The sequence below is a fragment of the Eimeria tenella genome, genomic scaffold (assembly GCF_000499545.2).
Source record: "Eimeria tenella Houghton genomic scaffold, Eth_scaff211, whole genome shotgun sequence".
Classification (NCBI taxonomy): domain Eukaryota; phylum Apicomplexa; class Conoidasida; order Eucoccidiorida; family Eimeriidae; genus Eimeria; species Eimeria tenella.
The window spans coordinates 1-16383 of NW_013544194.1; the positions used below are offsets into that span (position 1 = coordinate 1).

A 16383-nucleotide genomic window follows, 5' to 3' on the forward strand; every position below is an offset into this window, starting at 1 on the left:
GGGGCGCAGGAGATGCACGGGCTGGCTAGCTAGCTAGCCAACGAGGTGGCTCAGCTGGCTAGCTAGCTAGCTAAATAGCTAGCTAGCTAGCTAACTAGCTAGCTAGCTGGCTAGCTGGCTAGCTAACTAGCTAGCCAGTAGCTGTCCGCTTCTCGAGTTCCTCAGCCCATGCAGCTCACCTAGCCACCCACCACCAGCTAGCCACCCACCCAGCTAGCCACCCAGCTAGCTGGCTAGCTAGCCAGCTAGCCAGCTAGCTAGCCAGCTAGCTAGCCAAAGGAGGAAGTGCACTGTGCGCAGGCTGATTGGAGCCACGACTCTGAGCGAGTACAAACTCTACTTGGAAAAAGATGCGGCTTTTTGCCGCCGCTTCCAAAAGATCCTCGTCGAGGCCCCCAGCAAAGAAAGAACCTTAAGTGCGCTGCTGCTACTGCTGCTGCTGCTGCTGCTGCTGCTGCTATTATTACTATTGTTCTTGCTGCTGCTGCTGCTGCTGCTGCTCTCTGCTACTGCTGCTGCTGCTGCTGCTCTCTGCTGCTGCTGCTGCTGCTGCTGCTGCTGGTCCCTGCGCTCTCCCGTCGTGCTTCCGCGCGCAACCGCCTCCCGCTGCGCTGCTGCTGCTGCTGCTGCTGCTGCAGGCATCCTGCGGAAGGTGAAGGGGAACTACGAGGCGCACCACTCGCTGCAGATTCCGGATTTGCTGCTGTCGCAAATAGTGCAGCTGAGCGACCAGCTGCTGAAGCGCCGGGCCTTTCCTGATAAGGCTCTGGACCTGCTGGACGAGGCCTGCGCCTTTCGCCGCGTCCGCCACAACAGCAGACGCGCCGAACTCGCGCTGCTGCTGCAGCAGCAGCGCGACGGAAAAACACACTTCGTCAGCCTCCTGCTCCTGCTGCTGCTGCTGCTGCTGCTGCTGAGGGGGAGGGGGCTGCGGCTGCGGTTCTTTTGAGGGGTGCAGAGGAGGTGCGGGTGCGGGGGGGATGCTGCTGCTGCTGTTGCTGCTGCTGCTGCTGCTATTGTTGTTGTTGTTGGTTTATTTGGTTTCGTTTGAAGTTTGCATTTGGGATTTTCTTCGCAGGCCGAAGAAGAGCTGGCGGCGCTGCAGGCGGAGTATGCAGAAATGACAGAGCCAACTGAAGAGGTACTTCTTCAACACTTTTCAATCTTTTTATTTCTTTTTTTTATTTTTTAATTTGTTTAAACTTCTCACACTTTCTTAATGTGCTGCTTTCGCTTGGAGGGCCCCATGGGGCCCCCGAAAAGCTGCTTCTTTCGAGCTGCCAGTGGTCGCTGCAGCGCAGCAGCGCAGCAGCAACAACACAGCAGCAACAACACAGCAGCAGCAACACAGCAGCAACAACAACGCTGTAACAGCAACACAGCAGCACAGCACCAACAACACAGCAGCACCAACAACAACACAGCAGCACCAACAACACAGCAAAAACACAACAACAACAGCCGCAGCAGCAGCAGCAGCAGCAGCAGCAGCAGGAGGTTGCGTGTTTGCTGCAGCGGCCGGACCCGGAAGTGCTGGAGCTGCAGATGGACGACGTGGCGCATGTGTTGAGCTTGTGGACTGGCATTCCAGTGGGGCGAATGACAGAAGATGAGGCGACGCGGGTACTGAAGTTGGCGGATTTGCTCAGCAAAGTGAGCTTTTTCCGCGGGATTTTCGCGGCATTTTCGAGGAAGTGTAGAGGATTTGGAAAGTAGAAAGTCTCCGGCTTTTAAATGTTGCTTCTGCGCTTTTAAAACTCGAAAAGTGAACCCAAAACGAAAAAAAATGAACGAAAACGAAGCGCAAACACGCACTGACTCCGGCTGTACAGACACCGCAGACCCTCCCGAACTGTACAGACACCTCAGACGGGCCGTCGAGTTTTCGGGTGTACAGACACCTCAGATGGGAAGCTCTGAAGTTGTGGGGTGTACAGACACCTCTAATGTGTTCGGAAGTTCTGAAGTTGTGGGGTGTACAGACACGTCAGTATGCTGTCAAGTTCTGAAGTTGTGGGGTGTACAGACACCTGAGGGTGTCTGGTTACAATTTGAGCTCCCCCGAATGTCTTGAGTGTTTTGATGTCCTAACTTTCGCTGCCGCTGCTGCTGCTGCTGCTGCTGCTGCTGCAGCGGGTGATAGGGCAAGACGAGGCGGTGCAGGCGGTGGCGAACGCAATTCGAAACCACCGAGCTGGACTTTCCGAAGACAAAAAGCCCATCGGCGCTTTCCTCTTCCTCGGCTCTTCAGGTGCTCCTGCTGCTGCTACTGCTGCTGCTGCTGCTGCTGCTGCTGCTGCTACTACTACTACTGCTGCTGCTGCTGCTGCTGCTGCTGCTGCTGCTGCTGCTGCTGCTGCTACTGCTACTACTGCTGCTGCTGCTGCTGCTGCTGCTGCTGCTGCTGCTGCTGCTGCTACTGCTACTGCTGCTGCTGCTGCTGCTGCTGCTGCTGCTGCTGCTCCCCGCTGCTGGTGCCGTTTTTCGCCGTTTTTGCTGCACCAGCTGCATCGTTGTGTGCGGCGGACTGCGGCGCTGCAGGGGTGGGCAAGACGGAGCTGGCGAAGGCGTTGGCGGAGGAAATATTTCACTCCGAAAAGAACTTAATCAGACTGGACATGGTGGAATATCAAGAAGCCCACAGCATTTCGCGGCTGATCGGCCCGCCGCCGGGCTACATGGGCAACGACGAGGGCGGGCAGCTCACGGAGGCCGTGCGCCAAAAGCCCCACAGCGTGGTGTTGTTCGACGAAGTCGAAAACGCGCACAAGAACTTGTGGTCTTTGCTGCTGCCGGTGGGGCAACCGCGCTCTTTGCTGCTTGCTGCTGCTGCTAGCTGCGCGCGGCAGCCTGTTTGCTGCAGGGCCCACCAAGCCGCAGCTCCGGGGGACACGGTTAACCCGAGAAACCCCTGCTGCAGCTGCTGCTGCTGTGCTGCTGCTGCTGTGCTGCTGCTGCTGCGCTGCTGCTGCTGCGGTGGTGCGCGGGGAGCGCCGAGCCACAGGAACGGGAGACGGGAACCACAAGGCTGCTGCTGCACCCTTGCTGCTGCTGCTGCTGCTGCCGTTTCGCCCGTGCTGCTGCTGCTGCTGCCGTTTCGCCCGTGCTGCTGCTGCTGCAGCCGTTTGACGCCCGCTGCTGCTGCTGCTGCTGCAGATGCTGGACGAGGGGCACCTGACGGACACGAAGAGCGTGCGGGTGGACTTCACGAACACAATAATAATAATGACTTCGAACATCGGGCAGCAGTTTATTCTGGAGGGCTACAGAGAGGCGCGGCAAATGGCGGAGGGGGCTGTGGCCCCTTTGGCGCATTTCAACAAAGACAAAAACAGCCTGGAGAAGTTCGCGCTGGCGAAGGCGGGCGCAGCAGCAGCAGCAGCAGCAGCAAGCAGCCAGGAGGCCAAAGACAAGAAGGCTGCCTCTGCTGCTCAGGCCGTCAGCAAGAAGAAAAACGAACAGTGGAACTTGGGAAACTCTCCCAAGGAGGTCCTCGCCAAAATGCGGCAGAAAGTCATGCAGGAAGTCCTGGGATACTTCAAGCCCCAAGTCATTGGCCGCATGACCAAGATTGTCGTCAGTTTCCGCAAAACTTGCTTTTTGTTACTTTTTTTCGTCTTTTTGCCCTCTCTTTTCGCCCTTTTGCTTCTGGCTGCTTGGCTCGGCTTTGTCCTTTTTGGATGCGCTTTTTGTCCTTGTTTTGGCTTTATTCGCCTTATTTTGGAGCTGTTGTCTGTCTGATCTCAGTCTCGTTTTCCTCAGTTTCGGAAGTGTCGGTTCTAGTAGTTTCACTTGTTTCGTTTAATTTGTCCGAGTTTAATTTGTTTCGTTTGATTTGTTTGAATTTAACTAATTTCAGTTCAGTGTAATTTGTTCGAATTTAATTAATTTCAATTTAATTCAATTTGTTTCCGCAGAAAAGGCCGCGCGTTCCTGCTGCTGCTGGTGGGTGTGGTGGCTGCAGATTTTCGAGCCGTTGAGCGACAGCGCAATGCGCGGAGTTCTGGACTTGATGTTCACTCATTTGACGAAAGAATTGAAAAAAAGAGGAATTACTTTGGTGGTTTCGGACTCCGCAAAAGGATTTATTCTGGAGAGGGCCTGGTCGCACAAGTTCGGCGGCCGGCGGATGGCGAAGTGAGTACGAGTCTGAGGTGTACAGACACCTCGGCGCGAGCGACCCCGCAGCTTTCGACGCGGAAAATTCGCCAGCGACAGATAATTAAGGCATTTTAATTGTTTTTACTTGCTCTTAATTGCTTTTAACTAATTTTAATTAATTTCAGCGGCTTTTCCAGCTTTTTGTGCGCCGATTTGGCGGAGAAAGCGAATTTCGACGCGCTTCCACTCTCCGCGGTGTACGTACACCTGCAGGTACATCGAGAAGTACGTCACTGCGAAAGTCGCCCCACTTATTCTTTCTGCAAAACTCAAAAGAGGCCACAAGGCCGAACTCAAACGCGCCCCCAACCAGCCCAACCAGCTCAACCTCATCGTCAGTGCCGCTCCCCAACCCAAACCCTAAACCCTAAACCCTAAACCCTAAACAGCGCGCCTCAGGCGGCTCCCGCAGACATTCGGGGCTTCCGCTGCCTGCCCTCCACGCGCTGCTGCGCGAACCGCAGCAATGCACACTCCCCAAACTTCTGCAGCTTTTGCTGCTGCTGCTGCTGCTGCTGCTGCTGCTGCAGATCTGCGAAGAAGACGAAAACGGGGGCTGCGTGCCCGGCACCAAACACGGGCGGGTGCTGGTGGTGCAGGCGGCGAAGGCAGCTGTGGCGGACGGGGAGGAAGAAGACCCCATGATTTGAGCTGCAGCAGCTAAAATGCAAAGCTGCTGCTGCTGCTGCTGCTGCTGCTGCTGCGCAAGTTGCACATTTTTCCAAGGCGGTGCAACTGGTGCGCGAGTTGGGGTGTATCTACAGCAGCTGCATTCTTTACATTTGTTGTGCAAACCATTTCTAGCCAAGTCGGCAGGCTTTGTTTGCTGCTTATTAAAGTGCCATTTGCTGCTGCTGCTTATTTATAATGCCATTTGCTGCTGCTGCTTATTTATAATGCCATTTGCTGCTGCTAGCAGCGGCAAAGCTCTGCCACTGTTTGGGCTTACTGCCCTCTTGAGGCCTTGTCAGCGGCCTAAGCCGAAACAAGAAAAAGAAAAGCCCTGAGAGGCAGGGCTGCCTGCTGCTCTGGACACAGCAGCAGCAGCAGCCGCAGCGGCAGCAGCAGCCGCCGCGACAGCAGCAGCAGCAGCAGCGGCCAGAGGGAGGAGGCAAACAGAGGCGCCTGAGACAACTGAAGCAGCGAACCAAAAAGGGCGCAAAGACCAAAAGAAGGCCTTCGTCCTCTTTGCTGCAGTCAGGCCCGCGAGCAGCAGCAGCAGCTGCTGCTGCTGCGGCGCAGACCACCCGGGGGCCGGGGCCTCCGCCTGCATGCGTATGCATGCGCGTGCATGCGCGTGCATGCGCGTGCAAGCGCATGCATGCAGGGCGGAGGAAGCGAAACTTGTTCTTGAATGATTGCCCTCAAGAGGCAATTGCTGTTCTTCTTTTATTTCTTTCTTTGCTTTCAACGCGCGCAGACGCACTGCCGCCTGGGGGGCTTTGTCAAGCTGTGCAGATTCTTAAGGTGCACAAGTCGGGGAAAGCTGCAGTTAAAAAGTTCAATTTAGGAATTAAAAAGGTTTTCTAAACTGAAATACTTCAGTTTAATTTAGTCTTCGAGAAGTTAAGCCCTTAGACGCAGTTTAATGCACAAATTCGCCGGGATCAGCTGAGGATCCGCGAAGATCAGTTTTCGTTTTCCGCGACTCCACTTGTTTGAATGCAGCAGAGCAGAAACGACGCAATTTGCCGAAAATATTCAACAAAAACAAAGTATTCTGCATTTTGAAGAAGAAAGAACAAAAGAATTCTTATTATTTTGCAGATCTGAGAAAGTGGAGGCGCTGCAGTTGAACTGCGAGTCGCACTTCCTGAGGTGCCTGTACACCCCGTGGCTGTGCGCTGGAATTCACGTTTCTCGAGTTGAAACACTTTTTTTTTCATTCTGCAGATCCCGTAGCGTTTATTTCTTCTTTTTTGGCTTAACTACTTTTCCAGAATCTTGAAAATGGCCAGCAGCAGCTTCTCGACTTCCGTGTATTTCAGCAGCAGCTGTGCAGAAACCTGCAGCGAAACTCTCCACGGTAAGCCGCGCATCTGCTGCATATCACTGCAGCTTTCTGCAGCAGCAACACTTTCAGTTTATTCACAAGAAGAGAGCCTCGATTCCCGCGTTTCGGCTCGGCGGGCGCGGCCAGAAGTTGAATTTGCTGCTGCTGCTGCTGCTGCTGCTGAATCTGCTGCCATCAGCTGCGGAAGCGGCTCCCCCAGCAGCAGCCCCGTGGCTTCTTCAACTCACGCCACAGCAGACGGGACTCTCTTGACCTTTTATGAGCCCCCCAGCCCCAAAAGGCCGCGAAGAATGCATGCAGCGTCTGCTGCTGCTGCAGCGTTTCCTGCTGCAGCAGCGACTGCTGCTGCAGCAGAGCAGCGCCGCTGCAGAGAGCCCTCGCAGCTAAAGAGCCCATTTGGCACTTCTTCGGGCCTCTTTTCCGAAGCAGAAGATTCGTCTTCATGTAAGAGTCCCTGGTGAAAAAAAAGCCCGAGAAGCAGCGCGAACAATGCTGCTGAAATCGCAGCAGCAGCAGCAGCAGCAGCAGCAGTTTGTCTTTACTTCGACAGCAGCACGCGGCTCTGGGGCGTCGGCACGGTAAGTCCTTGCCAAATGCACAAGCAGCTAAAGCTGCATTCATGAACTGCACTGCTGCTGCTGCTGCTGCTTCTGCTGCTGCTGCTGCTGCTGCTGCGGGTTTCAGCACGACGCCGACGGCAGCATCCAGCTGGAGCTGGTGGAGGGTAAGCGAGTCTTTGAAATTACAATTTTCTGCTGCTGCTGCTGCTGCTGCTGCTTTTTGTTTGATGGCATTTTGCAAATGGCTGTGTCTGCAGAGTTCGCAATTTGCCGCCGCTGTCTGCTGCTGCTGCAGGAAACTTCTTTTTTATTTCTGCCAAACTCTGGAGTCCCAAAAGCGACTTTGGCGCGTATGTCCTTTTGTGTGGGGTTTTGAGGTGTATGTACACCCCAGCCCCCAGTGCTGCAGGCCCTCGCTGCCCAGCAGCAAATTGAACTCCGGCGGGGCCCTCTGCGGCTTTTTGCTGCAGATTCCGGCGCTGCTTTCTTGACTTCTGCTGCGCTGCAGCAGCTGCAGCGCAGCAGCAGCAGCAGCAGCTACTGCTGCGAAGGCTCCGGTGAGACACAACTTGCTCAAATGAACTCCAAATGAATTTCAATTCTTAATTTTCAATTTTTCTGTCTTTTCAGAAGAATGGAGAGTCGCGGCGTCCACAGTACGTTGAATTCCACTAGCTGCAGCAGCAGCAGCAGCAGCAGCAGCAGCAGCAGCAATGCCCGCAGCTAGCAGGTCTTCTCGCGGTTCGTGTCTGAAAGCCCAAAGCCCTGCTGCTGCTCTCTAAGCCCTTCTGCTGCAGGCGCAGCCGCAGCTGCTGCTGCTGCCCCACAAGGCCCGCGTCAGCCGTTTGCTGCTGCCGGGGGTTTACATCAGCAGCAAAGCTGTGGAGGGCCTCGAGCTCTTGAGCAGCAGCAGCAGCAGCGGCCGCAGCAGCCTTTTCCAAATGCTGCAGCCCTTCACCTCCACTGCAGCAGGCTCCAGGGTTCGCGCGCTTTCTTGCTGCTGCTGCTGCAGCTCTTAGCTCTCCTGCTGCTGCTGCTGCTGGTGTTCTTTGCTCTGCTGCTGCAGCTGCTGCTGCTGGTGTTCTTAGCTCTGCTGCTGCAGCTGCTGCGGGCGAACATCCGGAGGCCGCTGGACAGCGAGGAGGAGATTCAGCAACGGCTGGTGGGGCTGCTGCAGTTCTGCAGCAAACAAATAATTCAAGTTGAATTTTGGATTTTGTGGCTGCTGCAGTTCAGCAGCAAATGAAGAATTATAGATTGAATTTGAATTTTAGGATGCAGTGGAGCTCTTGATGACGCAGCAGCACTCGTGCGCGCGGCTAAAAGCTGCGCTGCAGGGCTCGGCGGTGAGCAGCAGTTCAGCTTTTCAGCTTTTCTTTTTTCTTTTTAATTCCCTTTTTCAGGACAGATTAATGGCGAACTTTTCGGCTTTAGTTTGCCCCATTTCCGAGGCAAGTCCGGGCCTTTTTGCTGCGGAAAAGGCCCCTTGTGGCGGCTCTTGAACTTGGTCGAAATTCAACTTTTCGGAACAGGCCGCGAAGGCCGAGCAGCAAATGGCCGACAGACTCAGCGCAGCCGCCAAACTCCACAAAGAACTCCTCACTTGTCTTTCAATTCGTTCAATTTTGTCGGAGTGAGAAAAAAAAGTGTTTCGAAAAAGCTGAAATGAGAAGATCGGGCTGCAGGCTGTGCCTGGACACCGACGCAGGAAGCGTTCCGGGTGAGGCGAAGCATTCAACTTGCGATCTTTTGTTCTTTTTCGAATTAAATTCGCGGTTTTATTTCCCACGAAGAAGCTTTCAAAGAAGCTTTCCAAATTCTGCAAAACGACGAAGTTGAAGCGCTGAAAAAAACGATTTCCAGGCACATAAAAGTGGACAAGCAGCAGTCAAGTGCGTCTTGACTGAGCTAATTCACTCCAGTTTTCTGAATATTGTCTCTTCATTCCGCTTTACTTTGTCGAATCTTTGCCCCGATTGCCCTGCACGAAGTTGAACTGGAATGTGCTGCTCATTTTTCCTGTTTCAGAGAAACGGAAAGCACCTGGAGCGCATCTCCTTCCATTCATTTTGTGAGTTGTTCAATTTCACAATTTCAGAAATTCCTTTTTTCGATTATTTTCGCCGAATTCGAAAAAAGAGTTTCCCCGGACTCCGACGTGGAGGCCAAAGTTGAATTCACAAGAAGAAACTTGCACGAAATAAACGCAAGCCGCACTCGTTCAGCCGTTTCTGTCTTGAGTTATTTTCCTAAATGTTTTCTTTTGCTTCTTTTTACTTCCTTTTTGGCTTTTCATTTTCGCAAGGGCTCTTTCTGCAAATATGCTGCTGTCCACTTCTTACTTTTTTGAACAAGTCCGCCGATCCTCAGGCCAAGTGCGAGCGCCTCGTCGCCGACGTCGAAAACCAGTCGTGAGAATTAAAACTAATTAATTAAAACTAATTAATTGAATTGAATTAAAAAATAAAAGACTGCGAGGAAAACTAAATGATCGAATTGAGCGAAAGAAACAAAATAACTCGCAGGCGGGGATTGCAGCTTCGCCGGGAGTGCAGGTCAGCTCAGCAGCAGCAACTGCGGACTTGGCCAAAATCGCGAGTTTTCGCACTTTCTTTGATTTAAATCAGTTTCATTCAATTCAAGTTCATTTAATTTGAATTCATTTCATTTAAACTCAAATTCACTTCATTTGAATCCATGCAAACAGCGCGGCGCACGGAAAGCACTTCAGCGTCGCCGCCGCGAAAGCCCAGAAGGCGAAGGAACTCATTCAAGACTTCACTGAACTCGCCACGCGCGGAGAGCGGGTAGGAGCAATTAAACAACAATTAATTCATTATTTACAATTTAATTATTTAATAAATTGTTAAATTCAAAAAGGATCTTCCAAATTCCACAAATTTGCGTTGAGGTTCCCGCAATTTCATCTTTTGCTTCTCCAGGTTTACTTCACCGATGTCCTTCTTTCAGGCACGCCGCAGTGACAGAACTGTTTCGAGAAGGAATTAAAAAGAATAAAGAAGAATAAATTGATTCAAATAAATAATAAAACAAACAAAAAAGAAATTAAATTAAAAAGAATGAAAATCCCAAGTTGAAAACTCATTCCAATTTGCTGCAGACGCAAACGAGACAGCCAAGAAATTCGAAAAGGATATTCTCGTGCTGCAGCTGCCGGCTCTTGAGCGTTTAATGGTGAGCCTGCAGCAGCAGCAAATAGAACAAAATAAACAAATGCAATTAAAATGAATTAAATTAATTGTAAAATAGTAAAACATCTTCGCAATTAAATTAAAATAATTGCAAAATAATAAAACGTCTTCGACGGCCCCGCCAATAATAAAAGCAGCAGCGCCGACTGGGCGTTTCTGAAAGCACCAAAAGCTCCCAAAAAAAATAGCAGCAAGAGCAGCAGCTGCAGCACACAACAGCAGCAGCAGCAGCAGCAAGAGCAGCAGCAGCAGCAGCCATTTAAGCGGGACTTTGTTGTCACAAGTTTTCGTTTTTCAGGTCGAGTTGACGCCTTTTTTCCCCTGGATTTTTATGGCCTGCGACGCAATCGTGAGAATGAATTTCATGCATTTGCATGCACGCATTCGCATGCATGCATTTGCATGCATGCAAGTTTCAAGTTTCTTTGCACATTTAAGTTCTTAATAAATGAATTAATAAATAATTAATTAATTAATTAATCAATTTATCTTGCAATAAATAAATGCCTTTTTCGTTTAAAGGAATTGAAATGTTGCGTAAGAATATAAACATAATGTGGGCAAATGATTTATGCTTGCGAGGGTAAAAGCAAAAGAAATTAAAATAAATAATAACAACAGAAAGTCGCAATAATAATAATAATGGCAATCATTAATAATAATAAGAATAAGAATACCAATAATAGTTGACGATAATAATAAATACTAATAAAAATAACAATAAATAACTCCAACACTAATAACAATGACAGCAACAGCAATGAGAATGATGATAATAATAACAATCAATAAAAATAATAACATTAATAGTAGTAATAAAATTAACAATAATAATAAATAATAATAATGACAACAATAATGATAATAATAACAATGACAATAATAATAATAAATAATAACAATAACATACTAATATAACAGTAGTAATAAAATTGAAAGCAATTATAATAGCAACAACAAGAATAACAATGACAACAATAATAACAATGACAGCAAGAACAAAAGCAACAAAAATAACAATAATAATAACGATAATAATAATAACAACAGTAATAACAACAATAACAATAACAACAATAACAACAATAATAACAATAATCAATTATAATAACAACAACAACGATGATAGTAATACTAAAAATAAAACAACAACAATAATAATAAAATAAAACAACAACAACAACAATAATAATAATAATAATAAAAACAACAACAACAACAACAACAACAACAACAACAATAATAATAATAATAATAATAATAATAATAATAATAATAAGAATAATGACAAATAATAATAATAGAAACAATAAAAGGAATAATAGAAAGAAGAATAAAAACAAAAAGAATAAAAAGAATAAAAAAAGTGATAAACGAAAATGCAAATAAAGAGCCCGGCGACTGCAGAGGCCTCGACAGCTGCAGCAGGCGAAAACTGACGGCCAAACATTTGACAGAAATTTAATAACTATTTATTCATTTAATAAATAAATAATAAACAATAAATAAATAATAAATAATAAATAATAAGCAAATAAACAGGTAAATAAACAAATGAACAAACAAACAAACGAGTAAATAAATAAACAAATAAATAAATAAATGAACAAATAAACAAACAAACGAATAAATAAACAAATAAACAAACAAATAAATAAACGAATAAATGAATAGACAAATAAACAAACAAATAAATAAATAATAAGTAAACAAATGCAATTATAATTAATATTTAGAATGCATTACAACAAATGCAATTTTATTCAAAACAAAAAAGCGCTGAGTCCAATTTGACTTCAGGCCCTGGTGGACGTGCTGCTGGCCCTGGCGCTTTGGGTGAGTCCTTTTATTTATTCAACTGAATTTAAAAATACAATTAATATAATTAGTTAAATTAATTCAATTTAATTAATTTATTTAATTTAATTAATTTAATTGTTCAAATTCAAAAGTTGGAAATCGAAACGGCTGCAGGCGGGGCACTTCCAGAGTGTATGTACACCGGTGTGTCGGCCGCGGTTCGAGCGCGAGAGGTGAGAGCGTCTTCGGAGTTGAATTTGGGAACTGAAGGAGAAATAATGGTTCAAAACGTTTAATTTCTTCATTTGATGAATTAAAAACCTTTTAAAACTTGAATTCGAACTTCAAACTTGTTCAAACTTGAACTTCCAACTTGGACTGTCCCAGCACTCGAGTCGCCGCCGCCGCGCACCCGCTGCTCGCCGCCGCAGGCAAGAATCCGGGACGAATTCGAGCGAATTGAATCAAATCAACCAACTAAATGAATTAAATTACATTTAAATCAATTAATTTAATTGATTTGGCCGTTAAAAGACCCCGAAACTGAAGATCTCCTCAGGATCCGCAGCCTTCAGAGGCCTCGACTTCCACTTCAACACCAACGCCAACAACTTGCTGCTGCTGCTGGGGCCCAACGGCGCCGGCAAATCCACTTATGTAAAGGCGCTGGGGCTGCTGCAGCTCTTGGCGCAGCTCGGATCCTTTGTCCCCGTGAGGCCCTGCAGCAGCAGCAGCAGCAGCAGCAGCAGCAGCAGCAGTTGCTGTTGTTGTTGTCATTGTTGTTGTTGCTGTTGTTGTTGTTGTGGTTTCGCACCCAGAGAATGCACTTAAGAAGGGTTAAGAGATCAGTGGGATGCATGCATGTTCATTTAGACATTTCACTTCATTTAAAAGACTTTCATTGAACTAAATTAAAGCAAGTATTTCCATTTAAAAGTTTAATTCGTTTAAGAAGGTCTTCGAAGTAATTAAATAATGCACATGTGTTTTGAAGCGCCCAACTTAAATCAAAATGACTCTGAAAACATTTAATTAAAAGCAAAAGATTTAAATCAAATAATCATTTCGTAAAGACTAAAAATGAAAAATGAAACAAGACCCTCAAAACATTTAAATGAAAACAAATATGTTCTCAAGACATTAAAGAAAGTAAAAAGATCCTCAAAAGAATTTAATTTGAATTAAAAAGGCTTTAAAAGAATTTAATTTTTTACTAAAAAGATTCCCAAAAATAATTAAAAATGAATCCTCGGAGTCATTTAAAATAAAATCAAAAAGATAAGAATACCTAAGGGCCACTTGAAAGAAAAAGAATAAAAGAAATCAAAATAAATAAATTTTATTTAAATGAATTAAACAATAAACTTCTTTTAAACGAATTAAAATAAATAGATCTTCTATAATGCATCAAAATAAATAAACTGTCTTGAAATAAAATAAAACGAACTAAAGTATATTAAAATGAATTAAAATAAATAAACTTTAATAAAGATAAATAAACTTCCAAACGAATTAAAGTAAATGACTTCCTTCAAATAAATGAAACAAACGTTTTAAATAACAAATAGAACAAATTATTCATAAAATAAAATGCAAATAAACTTTTTAAATTAAATAATCAAACAAACATTTTTAAGTAAACAAAACAAACAATTATTTTAAAATAAAAAAGACTTCTAAAATAATAAAACAAACAAACTTGCGAAAATAAAAACAAGCATTTAAAAATAAAAGACAAACAAACATTTAGGAGTAAAAACGAATAAAATAGAAGCAAACATTTAAATAAAATAAAATGGAACTTTTAACTGCATTTATTTTTGTCTCAGGCCAAATCTGCGTTGCTGCAAATTGTGCACAAGATAAACTTCTGCTGCTGCTGCTGCTGCGGCTGTGGGGCGCAGCAAGAAGAGATGAAGGAGCTTTTGGAAACATTTCAAAATTTAAAATTCAAAAAAGAAAACCAAGTCGTTCTAGTCAGCTACCGCTTCCGCCCGCTGCTCCTGCTGCTCCTGCTGCTGCAGTTTGCTGCTGCTGCTGCTGCTGCTGCTGCTGCAGTTTGCTGCAGCAAGGCCACAATCTGCTGCGCCCTTCAGGTTCTGGTCGACGAGGTCTTCCGCTCTTTGCCGGTGGCCGACGGCTTTCCCATGTCCTGGGCGTAGGTGCTGCTGCTGCTGCTGCCGCTGCTGCTGCTGCTGCTGCTGCTGCTGCTGCTGCTGCTTGCTAGGGTTTGACTCACTGTTTGCTGCTGCTGCGGCGCCTGCAGAGTGCTGGAGGAGCTTTCGAGGGAGCCAAAAGCACTTGTGCTTTTTGCGACGCATTTTACGGAGCTGCAAAACATGGAAAGATATAATCCTTTCATCGAGACCCGCTTCTTCTGCTGCTACAGTGGGTCTTGCTGCTGCTGCTGCTGCTGCTGCTGCTGCGGGTCTTGTTGTTGCTGCTGCAGCGGGTCTAGTTGCTGCTGCTGCAGCGGGTCTTGTTGCTGCTGCTGCAGTGGGTCTTGTTGCTGCTGCTGCAGTGGGTCTTGCTGCTGCTGCAGTGGGTTTCGCCGCGGTTGTGGCGCATCTCTCGAGTGTACGTACACCTCAATCCCCCGCAGACGAAGACGGCCAGAAGCCGCAGTTTCGAAATGGAAGAAGACTCGAAGGTGAGGAAGAGCAGCAGCAGCAGCAGCAGCAAGAGGAGAGCTTCTGATGTTTGAGGTGTATGTACACCCCGCTGCAGAGGCCGACGCCGCGCTCGCCGCCTACGGAGTTTTGGGGGCTCAGAAGATTCTGCAGAAGTCCATGGCTGCAGCAGCAGACCCCGCTGCTGCAGCAGCAGCAGATCCCGCTGCTGCAGCAGCAGCTTCCGCTGCTGCAGCAGCAAGTTCCATCATTGCAGCAGCAAATGACTTCGCGTTGGAGGCCGAGGGAGCTTTGCTGCCCAGCTCGGGGTCTGTCGAGACAGTCGAAATAACCAGATGTGAGAGCTGCTGCATTCATTTATATCATTTATTTCATTTCATTTTATCTATTTTATTTATTTTATTTTTTTAATTTATTTATTTATTTTATATATTTTATTTATAACATCCAACTTTTGTTCACCCACGCAACCCCAGGGGCCTACCGGACCATCAACTTGCTTCGCCGCGCTGTGCACAAGTTCAGCAGCAGCAGCAGCAGCAGCAGCAGCAGCAGCAGCAGCAGCAGCAGCAGCAGGGGTCGTGTGGAGTTTCTGCGGCTCCTGAGGGAGGCCCAGAGGTCTATAGAGGAAGTCTGCGCTGAAGACCAGCTTTAGTGCTGCTGCTTCGAAACTGGAGAAAAGCAGCAACAACAACCAGCAGCAGCAGCAGCAGCAGGAGGGGATCAGCAAATGAAGTTTCACAAAGAAAAAGAAAAGAAAGGCCACTGTCCGGGCGCTGTTGTTGTTGCTGCTGCTGCTGCTGCTGCTTTATTTGCTGCTAAAAGTGACAAAAGTGGAAATGCGCTTGTGCGTCTTCCGCCGCCAGCAGCTGTCTGTACACCTCGCGGGCCCCAAGCAGCAGCAGCACGCAAGGCTGCAGCAGCAGCAGCAGCAGCTGCTGCTGCAGCAGAAGCTGCTGCAGCAGCAGCAGGCCCAACCAGGTCTCCCTCTCAACCCCCCCAAAACCCCCTCCTCCCGCTGCTGCAGCTCCCGCTGCTGCAGCTCCCGCTGCTGCAGCTCCCGCTGCTGCAGCTCGCGCTGCAGCTCGCGCTGCAGCTCGCGCTGCAGCTGCGCTGCTGCTGGCGCTCCCGCTGCAGCAGCAGCAGCAGCAGCAGCAGCAGCTAGAGGGCGTCTGCGTCTTCGGCGACGGAGGCCCTGAGGATCTTGACGGGGTGGAGGGGCCTGAGGGTTTTGGTGGTTTGGACCAGCGAAAGCTTTTTGAGGGTTTGGAGGCCGCAGCAAACCCTCGCGAAGATGGAGTGTTTGCCGTCCAGCGAAGGCGCCGGCGCCAGCAGCAGCAAAAACAAAGAGCTGTTCTTGCCCCCGCTGCTCGCCATCGACACCACCCCCGCCCCCGTGTGCCGCAGCTCTGCAGCAGCAGCAGCAGCAGCAGCAGCAGCAGCAGCAGCAGCAGCAGCAGCAGCAGCAGCAGCAGCAGCAGCAGCAGCAGCGGCGGCGGCGGTGGTTGTGGTTGTGGTTGTGGTGCGGGAGCAGACAAGGCTTTCTCCAGGGCAACTGACACCAACCAAGTGCACACCTAGCTAGCTAAACAACTAGCTAGCTAGCTGAACACCTAGCTAGCTAGCTAGCTAGCTAGCTAGCTGGCTAGCTAGCTAAACACCTAGCTAGATAGCTATCCCCCTAGCTAGCTAGCTACCCCCACCCACCTATCCACGCGCCCAGCTACCTCCCCAGCTAGCCAAAAACGCCCCCAGCTAGCCAAACACCTCCCCAGCTAGCCAAACACCTCCCCAGCTAGCTAAACACCTCCCCAGCTAGCCAAAAACGCCCCCAGCTAGCCAAACACCTCCCCAGCTAGCCAAACACCTCCCCAGCTAGCTAAACACCTCCCCAGCTAGCCAAACACCTCCCCAGCTAGCCAAACACCTCCCCAGCTAGCCAAACACCTCCCCAGCTAGCCAAACACCTCCCCAGCTAGCCAAACACCTCCCCAGCTAGCCAAACA

At 48.3% G+C, this 16383-nt stretch overlaps 6 protein-coding genes across 6 annotated transcripts; 4 read left to right on the forward strand and 2 right to left on the reverse strand.

Annotated features, from left to right (window-relative positions):
* Positions 1–300: 300 nt before the first annotated feature.
* On the forward strand, positions 301–4811 carry ETH_00015060 (uncharacterized protein; the record flags this gene model as incomplete). The annotated part of the gene is made up of 10 exons (XM_013379318.1): positions 301–416; positions 639–874; positions 1079–1141; positions 1516–1653; positions 2134–2251; positions 2542–2795; positions 3157–3576; positions 3965–4137; positions 4375–4495; positions 4692–4811. Coding segments are annotated over 10 exons (1759 nt in total), but the record flags the coding sequence as incomplete, so codon positions are not given.
* A 1300-nt stretch (positions 4812–6111) lies between these two features.
* ETH_00015065 (uncharacterized protein) lies at positions 6112–8372 on the forward strand (the record flags this gene model as incomplete). Its single annotated transcript, XM_013379319.1, has 8 exons — positions 6112–6619; positions 6683–6753; positions 6860–6899; positions 7206–7292; positions 7519–7715; positions 7802–7897; positions 8010–8081; positions 8268–8372. 8 exons carry the CDS (start codon positions 6112–6114, stop codon positions 8370–8372), a joined length of 1176 nt encoding a protein of 391 aa, XP_013234773.1.
* A 3930-nt stretch (positions 8373–12302) lies between these two features.
* ETH_00015070 (uncharacterized protein) lies at positions 12303–12524 on the reverse strand (the record flags this gene model as incomplete). Its single annotated transcript, XM_013379320.1, has 1 exon — positions 12303–12524. One exon carries the CDS (start codon positions 12522–12524, stop codon positions 12303–12305), a length of 222 nt encoding a protein of 73 aa, XP_013234774.1.
* A 1196-nt stretch (positions 12525–13720) lies between these two features.
* On the reverse strand, positions 13721–14068 carry ETH_00015075 (uncharacterized protein; the record flags this gene model as incomplete). The annotated part of the gene is made up of 1 exon (XM_013379321.1): positions 13721–14068. One exon carries the CDS (start codon positions 14066–14068, stop codon positions 13721–13723), a length of 348 nt encoding a protein of 115 aa, XP_013234775.1.
* Positions 14069–14443: 375 nt separating this feature from the next.
* On the forward strand, positions 14444–15032 carry ETH_00015080 (uncharacterized protein; the record flags this gene model as incomplete). The annotated part of the gene is made up of 2 exons (XM_013379322.1): positions 14444–14714; positions 14854–15032. The coding sequence occupies 2 exons, from the start codon at positions 14444–14446 to the stop codon at positions 15030–15032; spliced, it is 450 nt and encodes a 149-aa protein (XP_013234776.1).
* Positions 15033–15216: 184 nt separating this feature from the next.
* On the forward strand, positions 15217–15958 carry ETH_00015085 (uncharacterized protein; the record flags this gene model as incomplete). The annotated part of the gene is made up of 2 exons (XM_013379323.1): positions 15217–15358; positions 15462–15958. The coding sequence occupies 2 exons, from the start codon at positions 15217–15219 to the stop codon at positions 15956–15958; spliced, it is 639 nt and encodes a 212-aa protein (XP_013234777.1).
* Positions 15959–16383: the final 425 nt, after the last annotated feature.